The 18080-nt window shown below is 38.6% G+C and overlaps 1 protein-coding gene across 2 annotated transcripts in view; it reads left to right on the forward strand.

Moving 5' to 3' along the window:
- Nucleotides 1-1999: 1999 nt before the first annotated feature.
- Nucleotides 2000-18080, forward strand: part of CENPI (centromere protein I) — an 80115-nt gene continuing 64034 nt past the window's right edge. The window contains exons 1-5 of one of the 2 annotated variants that reach the window (XM_039218077.1): nt 2000-2064; nt 3587-3819; nt 4842-4979; nt 9232-9350; nt 9637-9744. In XM_039218077.1, coding sequence (XP_039074008.1) covers nt 3600-3819; nt 4842-4979; nt 9232-9350; nt 9637-9744 — 585 coding nt within the window. In that variant the 5' untranslated portion in view covers nt 2000-2064; nt 3587-3599. Of the gene's footprint in view, nt 2065-2247; nt 2278-3586; nt 3820-4841; nt 4980-9231; nt 9351-9636; nt 9745-18080 lie in introns of those variants that run through there. The other variant, XM_039218078.1, reaches the window with a different exon arrangement.

Consider the following 18080-nt stretch of genomic DNA (forward strand, 5'->3'; position numbering starts at 1 on the left):
TAGAATTCTGTGAATCTCAAACTCTAGCTGTTCTAAATCATCTGAAACTTGACAGAGGAGCTGTAACCAGTGTTTCCCTGCCAAACAGACTCACTACTCCTATTGAATCTTCACTGAACTTTGGTAGTGTAAGCAGAGATCCAAGTTACTCCCATGGTTGTCTCCTCTACACTTTATCATTCTGGTGGGTGGAGTATATCTGGGGGAAGGACATTCGATATGGTTAGTTGGATTGAGCAGTATGAAATTCTGCTTTCTTCATTCCATACTGCTGTTTCTCCTTGTTAGATGTGCTTTGATGGTTTTAATATTACTGTGCCAGGGATGGGGAGAGGGGTGGGGGTGTTGTGTGTGTGGGGAGTACCAATTATTGTATTTTCTTCGGTGTCATTGTTCTTGTTAATTGATACCTCTGTCTTATTTCTCTCATTCTTTCAAAATAAAAATTTTTGAAATTTGGAGGAAACTGTCTGGACAAATAATGAAAATCTGGGAAGAAGGTCATATCAAGCGATTCAGGCTCTTTTATTTCTGATTCCAAATAAGGGAGAATAAGAGAAGGAAAAGTGTAATCACTTTGTATACTAACAAGGTTACCAACTTTTCTATTTCATTTTAAGTTCCCCCACACTTATGTGATGTCAGCATATAATACAGAAAGCCATAGAATTAGGGTCAATACAATTTCAGGTTTTGGAAGTTCTGTTTCACTAGATGATGCCAAGGGAAGGTGGAAAAGTGATTTCAGAGAAAATTGCAGGTATATTAAATAAAGGTGAACCAGTGTTCTCTCACTGTGTGTATCCACAAAGCGGCACAAGTTCCAATGCCACAGAATTGTCACGTTAGGAAAGTTATTTCACCACTCAGAGCCCCAGTTTCATGGTCTACAAAAGATAAGGGGATTGAAGGTTAAAAATACATTCCAATTCACATTTGAGTCTATGAAATCATTAAAAGCATGAAAAATGACTCGAGAAATTTTCAGTTTTACTAGATGGGAGCAGCTGTCATAGAAAAGATCAAACATTGAATTCTTATGCATGATTAAACAACAGTTCGTGAAAGTACTCTGAAAATCATATAAAATGCAGTAAATAGTAATTTCTGCTGTTGTCTTTCCAAAATATATCAACTTAATCTTTGAGTCTTCATTTCTTCCTAAGATTACAGTTTTCTCCTACAGTTTTGCCTACAGTTTATAGGTATGTTTTAGCCTAAAAAAAAAATTCAGAGCCATTCAGTTTACCTTTCCTCTCTAATTCCTACTCTAGGAAGAGGTTAAACTAGGGACTAAACTCCGGTCTCAGACTAAGCCTCTGTTGCTGTTACAGCTAGGTTCTTTAAGACCCACTGATAACCCAAAGTTAGAAATCTTTACATGCTGCCTGTCGGATTACGTGCAAGGTGCCACACCTACGTTAGGACACAGGTTTCTAGCAAACCTGGAAGACGTGGCTGGCCAGCCTCGGTAAAAAGAGGGCAGATTCCGCCGTCCTTTCCTCCCATCCCCTTGCTTCACCTGGGAAAAGCGACAGTTTCAGAAGTCACAGACTCCATAACCTAAGTCTCCTGTACAGCAAGGGAGAAGCAGACTTTATTGCGAAGTTTGCGGTTTCATATTTTTCTGCAGATTCAAAGTCCCGACATTTGGGGTCAATCGGGGAAAAATGATCACTATAACTGAATTGCTCTTGTTAAATTCAGGAATCGAGACACTAATTGTCAGGTTTCAAGCAAAATAACAAAGGCAAACATTATTAGGGCAGCGGGAACTCCAGCCAATCAGCTAAGTCCGGCAGCAACGGCCCATAAACCAAAGGTCTGAAGCCCGAGGAAGGCGGGGCCAGCGACTCTCCGGAATTGGGTCTGCGTCAGCGACGGCGCGCGCGCCGCCTTAAGCTCTTGAGTTGAAACGCAACCAATCAGGCTTCAGCAGAGCGCGCCGCTCCGCCAGGCCGGGGACTGGGTCTCCGCAGAAGCGCATGCGCAGGGCGGGGCTCACTTATTTGAATTCAGGAGGCAGTTTTTGGGTTCCCGAGGCGTTGCGAAGGAGTGTGTTAGGTGAGATACTTTTCTTTTTTCTTCCTTCCTTCCTTCCTTCCTTCCTTCCTTCCTTCCTTCCTTCCTTCCTTCCTTCCTTCCTTCCTTCCTTCCTTTCAGAGAGACAGAGCGTGAGTGGGGGAGAGGCCGAGAGAGAGAGAAGGAGGCACAGAATTAGAAGCAGGCTCCAGGCTCTGAGCTGTCAGCACAGAGCCCCACGCGAGCCTCTAACAGGTGAGGTACTTTTAAAGGCTGTGCGAAACGGGGACACTCAGGGCAGAGGGAATCTCCTGATTTCTAAGCAAGACTCTCCTGAAGGGTGTGGCTGGGATCGGGTTTTCCCCCAGCTCACGTATCTGTCTAGTGGGTCAGTTATCATGGCCAAGTTCGCTCCCTGCTGGGGCAGGCTGTGAAGGGCTGAGTTCATGGGAAGCGATGGGACGGTTCAACTGGATGGGGTCAGAAGCTGCTTTCCCGCCCTTCTTTTCTAGGACCCCAGGAATCTCAGAACCTGGAACCTCCCGTTGCGTTAGATATACGTATTGCTGTCCTGCTCCAACTTCATGTTTTAGGGAGGTGGGATTGAGTAACTGTCTTTACGATCATTTCCTTAGTTTCTCTTATTTGAGGCCAAAACTTAAAAGCCATTCTGAGTTCCTCACTTTCCTTTTCCCTACATCCAGTGCTTTTATCATGGCCTTGCCCAGTCTATGTCCAAAACATATCAGTCATTTTCTACCTCTTACACCGCTATTTTAGGCCTAGTTCAGACTACAGTCATATGTCTTTTGGACTTCTGCAAGACTTTAAAAATTGGTCTGTTTTCACTCTTTGACCCCCTAACATTTTGTTCTCCACACTAGCCAAACGGTCTTATAACAAATCAGATGGTATCACTCTGCTCTCTCACATTCCTTCCCACAAATTTCATGAGGGCAGAGACCCAACTGTGTTGTTATTTTATCCCTGGTAACTAGAACTGTGCTTTGCATCTAGTTGATCAACAATTATTGATGGAACATATGAGTTAATAGAGAATGATTCTGTTGTGAGAATCCTTAGTTTGGTCACCATTTTGACTTTTGAACTGTGCAGTTTTAACTTAGCACTCACAAAGTGGAGAGCATAAAAGATTAAAAGCAAAATCAAGAAGGGTGGAGAAAGATAGGAGTGAGTGCAGAAAGTGATATTGAATGTATGAGATGGAATAGTTTTGGACTTACTGTGTGATAGAGCCATTTTAAGAGAGCTTGCTATGTTGCTTGTACTCTTTGTTTCTACAGGAAGTCAAGTTCAACTGGTGAATGTTACCTCGGAGAGTTGTTTCTCCCTGTTCCTATTTAGGTCCTGGGCTTTCTGTGAAAGTTAACCTATGGAGTTTGTTGCCCAGATTGTTGTCGGGTATTTTTGTGTGTGCTGCTTGTGTGCTAAATATTGTGTACTGAATGTTTGGGAATACAAGGCAGATATTGTCCCTGTCTTTGTGGAGTAAAAAGGGATGGTTTGCCTGTTTCATGATAACTTCACACTTGTTTCTGTATAGAACGTGTGCAATAATGTCACCTCAAAAGAGAGTTAAGGACTCTAAGGCACAAAAGAAGACTTCACAAGGTAGCGATAGTTATCAGACTAATCTCTTGGCCTTGGAAGAAGATGACCTAAATGCCTCAAAGCGCATCTTGAAACATGGACAAGACAATCGAATGAAAGATTATGGACATGTTGATGATGAAGCAGAAGGTGCTCTGCAAAGAGCAGTGAGATACTTTGAAAAAGGTAAGACATAATTTTTCTTATGAAAGTTCTATTTCTGTAAAAACTATGGATTTTACTTTTTATTTATGGATTTTAATTTTTTTTAATATTTTTTTAAGTTGGGGCACCTGGGTGGCTCAGTCAGTTAAGCATCTGTCTTCGGCTCAGGTCATGATCTCATGGTTCCTGAGTTTGAGCCCCGTGTCGGGGTCTGTGCTGACAAGCTCAGAGCCTGGAGCCTGCTTCAGATCCTGTGTCTGCCTCTCTCTCTGCCCCTCCCCTGCTCGAGCCCTGTTTCTGCACGAGCAGGGGAGGGGCAGAGAGAGAAAGAGACAGAATCCCAAGCCAACCCAGCACCATCAGCATAGAGTCCAATGTGGGGCTCGAAGTCCTGAACTGAACCTGAGCCAAAACCAAGAGTGGGACGCTCAACCTACTGAGCCACCCAGGCGCCCCATTATGGATTTTTAAAGGAAAGCATATTTTTGTTTATTTAATAGGCATTTATTGAGCACTTACTACCGTCAGTGTGCTGGGTACTAGGGATACAACAACGAAGCAAATTCTTGGCAATGTGGTTTCCAAACTGCTGCACATTGGGATTATCTGAGAATCTTAAAAAAAAAAAAAAAAAAACATTGATGCCTGGCATCCGCTCTTAGACATTCAGATTTTATTGGTGTGGAATGCAGTCTGGGCATCAGGATTTTTAAAAGACTCTTTAGGTGATTCCAATTTGCAGCAGAGTTTGGGAACTACTGCCCTAGTATTGGCCCTAGTATTGAATCAGCTTATAGCCTAATTTCAGTGCTTTTAATTACTTCAGAGCAGGGATGCCAGGACACAATTCAGTTTTCCTCACTGAAGGTGCTATTGCTCCGTTGCTGTTAAATATTCTAGAATTTTAAAGGCTTTGAAATGTTTTAGGGAAGGCATTTTTAACATAAAGTTATATCTTTACAGTATCCCAAATTGCAGCTGTTGAGGTTGAAGATTGAAAGAATTTTAAAGGGCCCACTATTTAATACTTTTCCTTTTTCCAGGTCCCGTTAAAACTTCACAGAGTAAAGATAAAACCTTGGAAAAACACTTGAGAACTGTGGAAAATGTGGCTTGGAAGAGTGGGTTAGCTCCAGAAGGAATTGACATTCTATTAAATGTGGCACTTAGTGGCAAATTTGGTATGTCAAAGGGATTCATTTGTCATCAGTTTGCAGTTAGTTTTGCCTTCCAGACTTTGAATTAGATTGTTTATTGGTATCAGTTGTAGTTCTTTATTTGTACTATTTTCTTCATAAGCCCAATCTGGTAAGATTATAAAATGGACCTTTCTTGTGTTCATGCTACCTTATGAACCAGAAGTTTCTGTGTGCATTTGTTGAGAATGGTTAGCTATCATGTGTCTTTACAAATAGAATGTATAGACTCTTATCACCAAATATATGGGAGTCATTGTAATATTTCTCTTAAGAAGCATAGATAATACTTTAAATAATGCTGCTAGAAGGCAGCTTAAGAGATCATTTGATCTATTTCATTGCCTTTAGGTTCACTTATCTATGACAAGTCCCTGTTGATACTGCCTCCTTTACAGTGTCTATGATCTAACAGTCAATATGCTTTTGCTTTTGTGGAAATACTTCCTTTCCTCTTCTAAGTGTATTTCGAATGGACGAGGAGAGGTTCTTAGGAAGAAATAACACCTGACCAGTATTCTTTTTTTACTTGAGAAGAACCTTTTTTTTTTTATTATTATTTTTTTTTTTTTACAAATAGTTTATTGTCAAATTAGTTTCCACATAACACTCAGTGCTCATCCCCATAAGTGTCCTCCTCCATGCCCATCCCCCCTCCCCCCCACATCCCTCAGTCCTCAGTTTTTGTCAGCATTCAAGAGTCTCTCATGGTTTGCCTCTCTCCCTTTCCCCCACCATTTCCGCCCTTCTTCTCCCCCTTGGTCCTCTGTCAAGTTCCTCCTAATCCTCCTATACGTGCAAATAAGTCAGGCAGAGAAGAACCTTTTAACCTACTCTCATCCAGATTCAGACTCAGAAGGTATTTAAGGCCTTGAACATCCTCATTTTAACGGTGAGGAAACTGAGACTCAGAGTGGTTAAAGAGACTTGCTTAATGTCAGAGTTAGAACTGGGGGACTTCGATCTCCTAACACCCCTTCTAGTGTTTATACTGTACCTCTACTTTTTTTTTTTTGAACTATTAAGACATCTATCAAAACTGGTTGCTTTATTTAGTATTTCCTGGCCCTTCCAAATTGGGTTCCTTTGTGTATACCATAGCATTATGTTTTCAGGGGTGTGTGTTGCTAACACATTACTAGCTGAAATCAAAATATGACTTCTAGGTATTTTAGTTCTCTACTTTTACTTGATTAATTCTCTGTGTGTTCCCACAAAGTTAAATTTGACCTGATAAAATTGGCTCTTCTTGTAAGTGGTTTCAGATTTTTTGGTTCTTTTATTTTTTAACGTTTTATTTATTTTTGAGTCACAGAGACAGAGTGTGATTGGGGGAAGGGCAGAGAGAGAGGGAGACACAGACTTCAAAATAGGGTCCAAGCTCTGAACTGTCAGAACACAGCCTCACGTGGGGCTCGAACTAATGAACCGCAAGATCATGACCTGAGCTGAAGTTGGACGCTTAATTGACTGAGCCATCCAGGTGCCCCTAGATTTTTTGGTTCTAATATCTTTCCAGGAATCCATGTTTAATTTTTTTAATGTTTTATTTATGTTTGAGAGAGAGAGAACGAGTGCAAGAGAGCGCGTACATGCGAGCAAGTGGGGGAGGGGCAGAGAGAGGGAGACCCAGATTCCGAAGCAGGCTCCAGGCTCTGAGCTGTCAGCACAGAGCCTGATGTGGTGCTCGAACCCACTAACTGTGAGATCATGACCTGAGCCAAAGTTGAACGCTTAACCGACCAAGCCACCCAATCGCCCCTCCAGGAATTCATGTTTAACTGATAAGTGTCTATTGTGAATTCTCTATCTTCCTTCTCTTAAAACATGTATGGAATGTACAAGTGTTTTCTATTTTGGAATTTCTCTTTTTTTGATATCTTAGGAAGTAATGGTTAGAAGGTTTTCATAATGTTTGCCAGGTCTTGTGGCAAATGTATGCCTCAGTCTTGGAAACTTGTATATGACAATTTTAAAAATAATCTCTTGCTTTCTATTCTACCTTTTTATTTTTCTGTTAAACTGGAATTAGAGATGTTAAATGTGGCCTCCTTAATTGTTTTTCTCCTTTTCATTATTTCTGTGATAGCCTCCCTCACTACTATATCTTTACATATAGCTCTTTTGCCAAGTTGAAATGCATATTCAGAGGCAGGTGTGCTAGAAATGTCATATTTAAGTACAAAAGGACTTTGGGGTGCCGTCAGTTAAGCATCTGACTCTGGATTTCAGCTTAGGTCATGACCTCATGGTTCATGAGATTGAGCCTGCATCGGGCTCTGCGCTGATAGCATAGAACCTCCTTGAAATTCCCTCTCTCCCTCTCTGCCCTTCCCCTTTTTGCGCGTGCTCTCTCTCTCTCTCAAAGTAAATAAATTTTAAAAAAGGACTTCAGACACTTTAGAAATTAAAAGGTTGCTGGGGAGTAAGTATTGAATCTATTGAATCCACCCTTTGAATTTGGTACATGTGCGAAGTGTTAGTGGTTTGACTGTTTTAAACTTTAGAAGAGTTGGGGATGGGAGTAGGGAGAAAAGAGAAATGAAAACAAGGAACCATAATGGGATAGAGAGATTTTATTCTTGTGATTCATCACTCGCCATCACTGTTTCTTTCCGTCTCCACAGAATGGTGGGGTAGAAATTGAGATATATGTAGAATGAATAAATTTAAAGACCTAATGTACGTGATGATTTATAGTTAATAATATTGTTTTAAAATTTTTTTAATGTTTATGTTTGAGAGAGAGAAAGTGTGTGAGTTGGGGAGGGACTGAGAGAGAACACACACAGAATCTGAAGCAGGCTCTAGGCTCTGAGCTGTCTGCACAGAGTCCAATGCGAGGCTCAAACTTAAGAACAGTGAGATCAGCACCTGAGCCAAAGTCAGATGCTCAACTGACTGAGCCACCCAGGTGCCCCAATAGTTAATAATATTGTATTGAAAACTGGAAATTTGGTAAGAGAGTTGATTTCAGGTCTTCTTACCACACATAAAAAAATGGTAACAATGTGAGGAGATAATATGTAAATTATCTTGGCTGTAGTAATTTTTTCACTCTGTATATGCATATCATACCATACTGTACATCTTAAATATATATAATTTTTGTTTAAAAAATTAAAAAATAAAGAGAGGCCTTCACCCTCAGGAAAAATAAGACATGTGTAAGATATTTCTGAGAATGCTGCTGTGGGCCAAGTTAAGATCAGTGTTATTTCCATGAATGGATGTGATCATCATGCTGGAATACATGTAAAACAAACTGTATATTTCTAAAAATGTTGTTTGCAGAAGTTGAAAACTGTATTATTACAGTGAATGGATGTGATCAGCACTGTAATGCATGTGAAACCATGGTTAAAGACACATACATCCAAGATGTTTTTGAAAATTCTATTTGCATGAGAAGTTGAGAACAGTTGTTTTTTCAGTGACTGGTTGTGATTGCCACATTATAATACAAATGAAACAATGTTTACATACCAAAAAAATTGATGAGATATGCATTTAATTCTTGAAACCTTCATAAGCAGAAATTGATATAGGGTGTATAAGAGGTATTTGCAGCATCACTTCTATTACCAGATGGGAGAATACCATGGAAGCCAGAGAGCATGATGGAAACATTGGACCAGTATAGAATGATATTACTGCCAGCTAATTCCAAGAATAGCTATTTCATTCTGCTGTCCTCCCCACTTTTGGGGAGGGATGAAGAATACAAATGTATTTATTCTTAAATGAAGCAGCTCATGCAAGATGTCTGTCAGTAGCTTTAAATAAGTCAGAATTTATTGTGCCATTAAAAAATAATGAAATAAAAAACTTTGAGATTTTCCTGTAAGACTTTTTTTGAAGTATAATTCACATACCATAGTATTCACTCTTCAAGTATGCAATTCAGTATTTTTTAGCATATTCACAAAGTTCTATAAGCATCACCACTCTTTAATTCCCAAACATTTTCATCACCCCAAAGAGGAAACCCTGTACTCATCTTTCCTTTTTAAATAGAAATATAGAGCCAAAGAATTGCTTTTTAGTTAATATTAGAAGTTAAAGGTACATTTTTGTTTGAAACTGTGTTTTGAAATGATGATAAGATATCTATTAAATATTACTGTTTATTGCTTTCAGTATACAGTGAGATTTTTTTTGGACTAAGTGAATAATAGTAAAGTTATAAACAAGATTCTAAAATGTAGTTTAATTTGGAGTTTTGTCTGCTTTCCAGGAAATGCTATAAACACTCGGATATTGAAGTGCATGATTCCAGCAACTCTAATATCAGAAGATTCTGTGGTTAAGGCGATCTCCTGGCTTTGTGTTGGCAAGTGTTCTGGTAGCACCAAGGTAATCTTTTTAAACACTTTGATGATAAGTCCTTCAGAACCACTTAAGGGCTGGCAAGGAAGAGCCACTTATGGAGTAATGGCAGTGGCCTTTTGTGGAAAGCCTGTGGTTTTGGAACAATATAACTTAATGCAGGAACACTGCTCAAGCAGAGATTTTTACTGAGAAATAAAATCTATTATCCTACTTTGTGCTAGAGGTTTCTAAAACAGCCCTGAGTGGGCAATTAAGCTCTTTGCTGTGCCAGTTATATTTCTCTAAAGTTAAGCATTTTGTCTCTTGATAGGTACTTTTTTATCGTTGGCTGGTTGCTATGTTTGACTTCATTGATCACAAGGAGCAAATTAACTTACTCTATGGCTTCTTTTTTGCTTCATTGCAAGATGATGCACTGGTAAGTAAAAATTGGACATCATGGATCAATCAAATGGTACGTTCTTATATATTGATGCATGATGCATGCTTCAAAGTGCCACACGATGTGTTTTTTCCATATTTTATTTTTACTTATTTTTAAATGTTTCTTTATTTATTTGAGAGAGCGAGTGAGGCAGAGCACACATGTGCATGAGCCGGGGAGGACAGAAGGAGAGAAATCTCAAGCAGGCTCTGTGCTGTCAGACACGGGGCTCAAACTTATGAACCCGTGAGATTGTGACCTGAGCCAAAACTGAGAGTTGGATGCTCAACCGTCTGAGCCACCCTGTCACCCTCTTTTTCCTTATTTTAAATATTTTTTAAAGTTTATTTATTGAGAGAGAGAGAGAGTGAGCAAGTGAGCAGGGGAAGTGCAGAGAGATAGGGGGACAGAGGATCCAAAGCAGGGTCTGTGCCAACAGCAGAGAGCTCAGTGCAGGGCTTGAACTTACAAACTGTGAGATCATGACCTGAGCTGAAATCGGACGTTTAACCGACTGAACCACCTAGGTGCCCCTGTTTTTCCTTATTTTAAAATAGTCAGAGGCACCTAGGTGGATCAGTTGGTTAAGCCTCCAACTTCGGCTCAGCTCATGATCTCTCAGTTTGTTAGTTTGAGCCCCACATTGGGCTCTGTGCTGACAGCTCAGAGCCTGGAACCTGTTTCAGATTCTGTGTCTCCCTTTCTCTCTGCCCCTCCCCGGCTCACACTGTCTCTGTCTCTCTCTCTCAAAAAATAAATAATAAACATGAAAAAAAGGGGCACCTGGTGGCTCAGTTGGTTGAGCATTCGACCTTGGCTCAGGTCATGATCTCATTAGCATGTGTGTCTGAGCCCTACATCGGGCTCTGTGCTGACTGCTCAGAGCCTGGAGCCTGTTTAGGATTCTTTGTCTCCCTTTCTTCCCCTCCCCTGCTTGTGCTGCCTGTCTGTCTGTCTCTCTCTCTCTCTCTCTCAAAAACAAACATTAAAATTTTTTAAATAAACATTAAAAAATAGAAAAATATGTCAAACATAAAAGTATAAAGCATAATATAACACTCTTGTACCTGTTTTTCATATTGAAAAGTACAAAATTTTTACCATCTTTGTTTTATATTTTCTTTTAAGGAAATAAAATGTTACAGATAGAATTGACTCCACATTGGAATCTTTACTGCTAATTTAGAGCAGTGATTGCCATCTTTTCCCTTTAAAACCACTTCAACAGGGTCCTGTGGGTCACTTATGCTACATTTTTTTGATTAACACTGCAAAAACCTAATCAGAATTAATGAGAAGGAGAAGATTGCTTTTGATGAGATGCTAGTGGACTGATTTTGATGAAATAACATAATTATTCCCCTTGGAAACATTAATAACTCTAAGAAGTCAATCTACTGTCTACCTGGAAGACTTTCAAGGACCATCAGTAATTCATAGACCATGTGATTCATTCATTTAACCAAATTCCTCTTGCCTTTGGAAGAATCCATTCATTGATTTCACTTTTAAAAATTGATGTTTTCACTGGATTTGTTGCATTAAGCACTGTAGAAGATTCAAAGTTTAGCAGAGAGCTTCTGTATTCCAGGGATTTAAAATCCAATTGAGGGATTAAGGAAAGCACATAAAGGTAAATAACAACTAGAGTTAAATTATGAAACAAAGTATATGATAATGTGGGGATAATAATTGCTGTGATATTTCCGAGAAGGAAGAGAACACTGTAAACCAGAGTGATTAGAAAAAGCATCATAAATAAAGTATGTGGGCGTTCAGCTAGGCCTTGAAGGTTGAATAGGATGTGAGATTTGATAAAAGGAAATATTATTTCATATGACAGGAACATTTCAAGCAAAGTTCTGAGCTGTGTAAATTTTGTTCCCAAAGAACTTAAATAGATCAGTCTCACATAACTACAGTTGTGTCGGGCAGTAGTGGAAGGTAGGGATAAAAAAGTTGGATGAGGAAAGATTGTAGAGGTCTTGAGGTGATGCTAAAGAATTTGAACTTTATCCTCTATCCAAAGGGGAAGTCAGTGATAATTTTTGGGCAGAACATGTTGAAAGGGGAATTGTCAGAAGTTATGATTAGTAATGCCAAACAATATGAATAAAGAGAGAAGCTAGTGTCAGGAAGAATAGTTAGGAGACTAACATAATAATCCAGGTATAAAGTGATGAAGTCCTAGACTAGCAATTCTCAAATATGATTTGTGGGCCCCTTGTGGCTCCCTGATTGAGGAGTTCTGAGAGGTCAAAAATATTTTCATGGTAATGTCAAGATTTTATCTGCTCTTTTCATTGTGTTGATATTTGCACTGATGGTGCTATAAAGTAATGGTGAATAAAACTGCTGGTGCCTGAGGGGCACCTGGGTGGCTCAGTCAGTTAAGCGTCTGACTTCAGCTCAGGTCATGATCTCATGGTTCGTGAGTTCGAGCCCGCATCAGGCTCTGTGCTGACAGCTTGGATCCTGGAGCCTGCTTCAATTCTGTGTCCCCCTCCTTTATGCCCCTCCCCAGCTTGTGCTGTGTCTCTCTCAGTCAAAAACAAATAAGCATTTAAAAAAATTTAAAAACTACTGCTGCCTTAGCAAGAATCAGGGCACTGGGGCCAAACTGTATTAATCGTTATTTTATTCTTCACTGTAGTAAAAAACAAAAATGCTACTTTTTCTTAGTATCCCAAATGAAGCAGTAAAAACTAATGCATTATTAATATTCTTAAATTTCAACCTTTGAAACATGTTTTTAATATGTGTGATGAAATGGGAAGTACAAATAAATCCCTTCTGTGTACTAAAGTACAATTGTTGTCCTAAGGAATAGCACTTATGTGATTGAGTTGTGAGCTAAACTAGCTGCTTTCTTCATGGAATACCATTTTTACTTGAATGACTGACATTTAAACTGTGGTTATTCAGACATGGGTATTTGCCAGATGTTTTCTCAAAAATGAAAAGCCAACCTGTCATTTCAAAGGAAACAACTTGAAGTATATGTTGCCACCGATTTGAGCTTTCAAGTGAAAAATATTATGAGTTTGGAAAATTTTTATCTACCACTGTGAATTTGACAGCTTCCCAATACTTAAACTTTTCTGATGGTATTGATAACATAGTAAATGTGATTTGTATTTATGTGTCAATAATGTGTCAATATTTAGAAGCTTGGTATAACTCAACCAGTCTTTTCCAGATGACTAAATATGATAAAATTATACCTGGGTAAAAGATCCAGTCAAAATGCAAGATATAACAATTAATTTTATTCATTTATTTATGTAATAGTTTCTCAACAGACTTTAATTTTTTAATGTTTTTTCCTATAGACTTTAATTTTATATACCAATGAATTTTATTATTTTTTTCATGATTTGGAAATACAATTTATTGTACAGAAGGCGGATTTGTTTCTACATTTTCTTTTTTTTAAGTTTTTTTAAAATTTTTAAAATTTTTATTTTTTTTTTACAAAGAGTTTATTGTCAAGTTGGTTTAAGTTTTTTTTTTAAATAGTTTATTGTCAAGTTGGTTTCCATATAACACCCAGTGCTCATCCCCACAAGTGCCCTCCTCCATGCCCATCACCCCCCTTCCCCTCCTCTCTACCCCCCTCGGTACAAAGAATTCATTGATAAGGTTTCAGATTCCATATTGCGGCTAACCCTTAAGAGACTTATCAAGACTAATATACACAGTTTTATGAGAAGTTTATTAACGAATTCGTTTCTTTTTCAACTACATACCTGTGTGGTTGGATTTTTTTTTCAGTTACTTCAGTTAAAACAATATACCAGGTTTAGTGCTAACGTAGAGAATCCAGCTGTATTCTATTAGGTCTGAAATATTAATATCACTGTAGTCATTTTTTTTTGGAAAGTTAGTTGCTTTTCATAAAATGTTTCATTTATGTTAGCATGTAATGGGTTTATTATTTTTAATGGATCAATAACCATTTTTAAATTTCTCAGTTTTAATTTCTAATATGGTATCAACAGATATAAACCAGATAAATAAAAGCTCTTTGGGATCCTCTAAGTTTTAAGAATGTAAAGAGTCTTGAGACCAAAAGGTTTGAGAACCACTGTTCTAAACTAAGCAGGTGGCAGTGGGGATGACAAAGTGAAAGGACGGATTTTGGGGGAAATTATAAAAGAAGAATTGACAGTATCTGGTACCTAAACTGGATTAAGGAAAGGATCAAGAGACAAAGATCTGAGTTTGTTACGTCAGCATGGCTCAGAATGATGGTACCTTTGACCATAAAAGGAAAGGAGGTAGTTTTGGAAGGCATACAGAACATTTGGATTTAGATGTACAGAGTTTGAGAGCACAAGGCATCCTGTAGAAATTCACTTAATGAACATTTATTAACTGCATAGTATGCCAGAAATTAAATTTAGAATCGAGAATACAAATATTAGTAAGACCTAATAGTTAATTTATGTGAGGCCTGTATGCTGGGCACTCAGTGCTTTATATATTCAGTTATTTTATCAACATTGAGATGCCATCAGTTGTGAGATACATCATTATCTTATCAACCACTACTAAAAGGTGCTGCCATTAAAACTGTCACATGATGTCAATTATAAGATTAGTCCAATTAAATTAAATTAGTCCAATTAGACTAGTCCAATTAAATTAGTCCAATTTTCAGATTTAAAATGTAAAAAAAATATATTAGAGTATATATATTTTTTTCTGGTCCTGGGGTTCTGAAATTTTTTTGTGTGTTCTTACATCAGTATGCCTTTAGAAAAATATTGAGGGGCACCTGGCTGGTTCAGTCAGTGGAACATGTGACTTGAACTCGGGCCATGAGTTCAAGCCCCATGTTGGCCATAGAGCTTACTTTAAAAAAAAAAAAAAAAAAACTTATTGAGGACCTGCTATTTTCTGTACTTAACGCTGTCCAGTATGGTAGCCATTAACCTCATGTGACTAGTGAACACTGGAAATGTAGCTGGGCCAAACTGAAATGCACTGTAAGTATAAAATATACACCAGATAAAATGTAGTTTTAACTCATTTAAGTCTCTTGACACCTTAAAGGTATATGCTTTTGTCCCTATTTTATTATTTAAAAATTTTAAAACATTTTTTGTGTTATTTTTTAATGTTTATTTTTTGAGAAAGAGACAGAGCATGAGCAGGGGAGGGGCAGAGAGAGAGAGAGAGAGAGAGAGAGAATCTGAAGCAGGCTCCAGGCTCTTTCAGGCTCTGAGCTGTCAGCATAGAGCTTGACGTGGGGCTTGAACCCACAAACCGTGAAATCAATGACCTGAGCTGAAGTCGGATGCTTAACTGACTGAGCCACCCAGGTGCCCCTGTTTTATTTTATTTTTTGAGAGAGAGAGAGAGACAGAGACAGACAGACAGACATAGTGTGAGTGAGGGCAGGGCACAGAGAGGGAGACTCAGAATCTGAAGCAGACTCCAGGCTCTGAGCTGTTAGCACAGAGTGTGATGTGGGGCTCCATTGAGATCATGACCTGAGCCAAAGTTGGACACTCAATTGACAGCCACCCAGGCACCCCTTTTTATTCCTATTTTAGAGATGAGAAGTCTTGAGGCACAAAGAAATCAAATAACTACCCAGAGTCACATGACTAGAGTGAGGATTTATGGACAAATTATATTATTCCCTTTTTACAGAAGAGTCAACCGAGGCATGGAAAAGTTAAGTAACTTTTTGCTGAGGTAATCTACGAGACTTAGCCTGAAGGATCTTTAAAGGTAGTAGAGGAAAAGATAAGTACAAGGCAATAAATCCTATGATAGTATTCACAGAGTTCTGTGGGGGGTATAGAGGAGAGGCATCAAAGTGAGACTAGGGATCAGAGTTAAAACTATAGTAGTTTGTTTTCTGTAGAAAGCCAGATAACTCTCCTGACAATAAAAAGGATGGGCATTGATGGTAATAAATGTGTGGGTTAGTAAGGGACACAATTGAGGGAGTTCCTGCCCAGTGGTCTTGGTAAATTTCTTTTCAATTTTTCACTCAAGTAGGAGGCAGAATCTTATGCTAACATAAAATACTATGTTTGAGCAGATAATATAAATTTTGAAATAATTTCTGATAGAAATGGGAAAAGGAGATGATTAGAGACAGAAGTTTTGAAGGCCCAGATGGGGTTAGATAGCATGGATATGTGATGTTACTAATATGCAGAGGATAGGTCAGATAAGGATGCAAGAGCATGATTGAGCTGATGGACCAGGGAGTCTAGACAGAAAGGGGAAGAAGGTGAAGACGGAAGAGGGCAGACTGGGAATACACACAGCTGAGGTTGGGATGCCTTGGTGATCGTCAAGACTCATAGTGAGATTAAAAGCTGGAATAATAGGAAATTGTTGCATTAGAGTTTAAGGCTTCAGGAGGGGATGGTTCAGTGTGATGACAAGATTCAGAGTGACCATGGCGAGAGAGTTGTTGAAGTAGAGTGAGGGAATGAAGGTTATTGAATTAACACTTTCTGTTTCCTTATGGATTTGTTGTTGTTGCTGCCCATCTATCAATTATGGAAAAAAGTATGTTGAAAATCTCCCACTGTAATGGCAAATTTGTCAGTTTTTCTTTAAAGTTCTGTCAATTTTTGCTTTATATATTTTGAATCTGTTATTAGGTGTATGCCCAATGATCTTATCTGATGAATCAAACCTGTTATCATGGAGTAACTCTTGGGGGTGCCTGGGTGATGAATCAAACCTGTTATGGAATAACTCTTTAGGGTGTCTCAGTTGCTTAAGTGCCCGACTCTTGATAGAGCTCACATCATAATCTCACTGTCGTGAGATTGAGCCCATCAGGCTCTGCTCTGAGTGCAGAGCCTGCTTGGGATTCTCTCTCTCCCTCTGTCTCTCTATCCTCCCCCCTCTCAAAAATAAATAAATAGGGGCGCTTGGGTGGCTCAGTCAATTAAGCGTCCGACTTCAGCTCAGGTCATGATCTCACGGTTCGTGGGTTTGAGCCCTGTGTTGGGCTCTGTGCTGACAGCTCAGAGCCTGGAGCCTGCTTCGGATTCTGTATCTCCCTCTCTCTCTGACCCTCCCCTGCTCACGCTGTCTGTCTGTCTGTCTCTCTCTCTCAGAAATAAATAAATAAATAAATAAATAAAACATCGTGGAGTAACTCTGTTATTTGAAATGATTTTTGTTTTAGTCTATTTTGTAGGAGATTGGCATTTTAACTCTGGCTTTATTTCAGCTAGTGGTTGCTTGATATATTTCCATCTTTTGGGGTTTTCTTTAATCTTTTTTTTTGTCCTCATGTCTTAGATGCCTGTTTTGAAGCAAGCATATAACTAGATTTTATTTTTAAATCCTGGTTTTGGATTTTTGTCTTTAATTTTTTGCTTTTTATTTTATTTTTTAATGGATTTTTGTCTTTCAACTAGACAGTTATTTACCTGTGTAGTGCTTATTGATTTGCTAGGAATAAACTCAGAGATCTTATTTGAAACTTTCTAAGTGATTGGCTTTTTTCTGCCTTTTCCCCCTCTTTCTCTGTTATTTTGGATTGATTGTGGTTTCCCCCATTCTTGTTTGGAAATTAGTTATACATTCTGTGTGAGTTCTTTTAGGTGTTATTGTATCTATTTTAACATGCATATTTATTATAAAATGTACAACAATGTCACTCTTCCTATTATTTTTCTTTTGACAAATATAGTTATTTTTCATAGAATATGTCATTTATGTTAGCATGTAATGGTCATATTATTTTTTAATGAATTAATAAACATATACATTTTTCTCAGTTTTAATTTCTAATATGGTTTTTCTTAGAGTCTAAAGGTAACCAGTATCTTTACCTTCATCTTAAATAAGGCAAGGACCTAAGAACGCTTTACCTCTGATCACAGCCCTCCCAGATTATAATGCTATTGTCTGGTTTTCCAGTTCGTTCTTCTCCATCCTTCTCCACAGTCCCATGAAGATGACATCATTATTATCTTCACAGTTTGTTTAGATTTGCCCATATATTTACGAGTATCTTTGCTCACCATTTGTTTTTTGCATCTCAGACCTTCAATCTGAGATCATTTTCCTGTGTAGTATATCCTTTAGAATATTATTTCAGTGAGAATCTTTTTTTTTTTTAATATTTTTATTTATTTCTAGGAGAGAGAGACAGCGTGAGCAGAGGAGGGTCAGAGAGAGAGGGAGTCACAGACTGAAACAGGCTCCAGGCTCTGAGCTGGCAGTCAGCACAGAGCCCGACGCGGGGCTCGAACCCACGCACCGCTAGATCATGACCTAAGTGAAAGTCGGACGCTTAACCGACTAAGCCACCCAGGCGCCCCAGTGAGAATCTTTTGATA

The sequence above is a fragment of the Hyaena hyaena genome, unplaced genomic scaffold (genome assembly GCF_003009895.1).
Source record: "Hyaena hyaena isolate Hyena2069 unplaced genomic scaffold, ASM300989v1 scaffold_744, whole genome shotgun sequence".
NCBI lineage: Eukaryota > Metazoa > Chordata > Mammalia > Carnivora > Hyaenidae > Hyaena > Hyaena hyaena.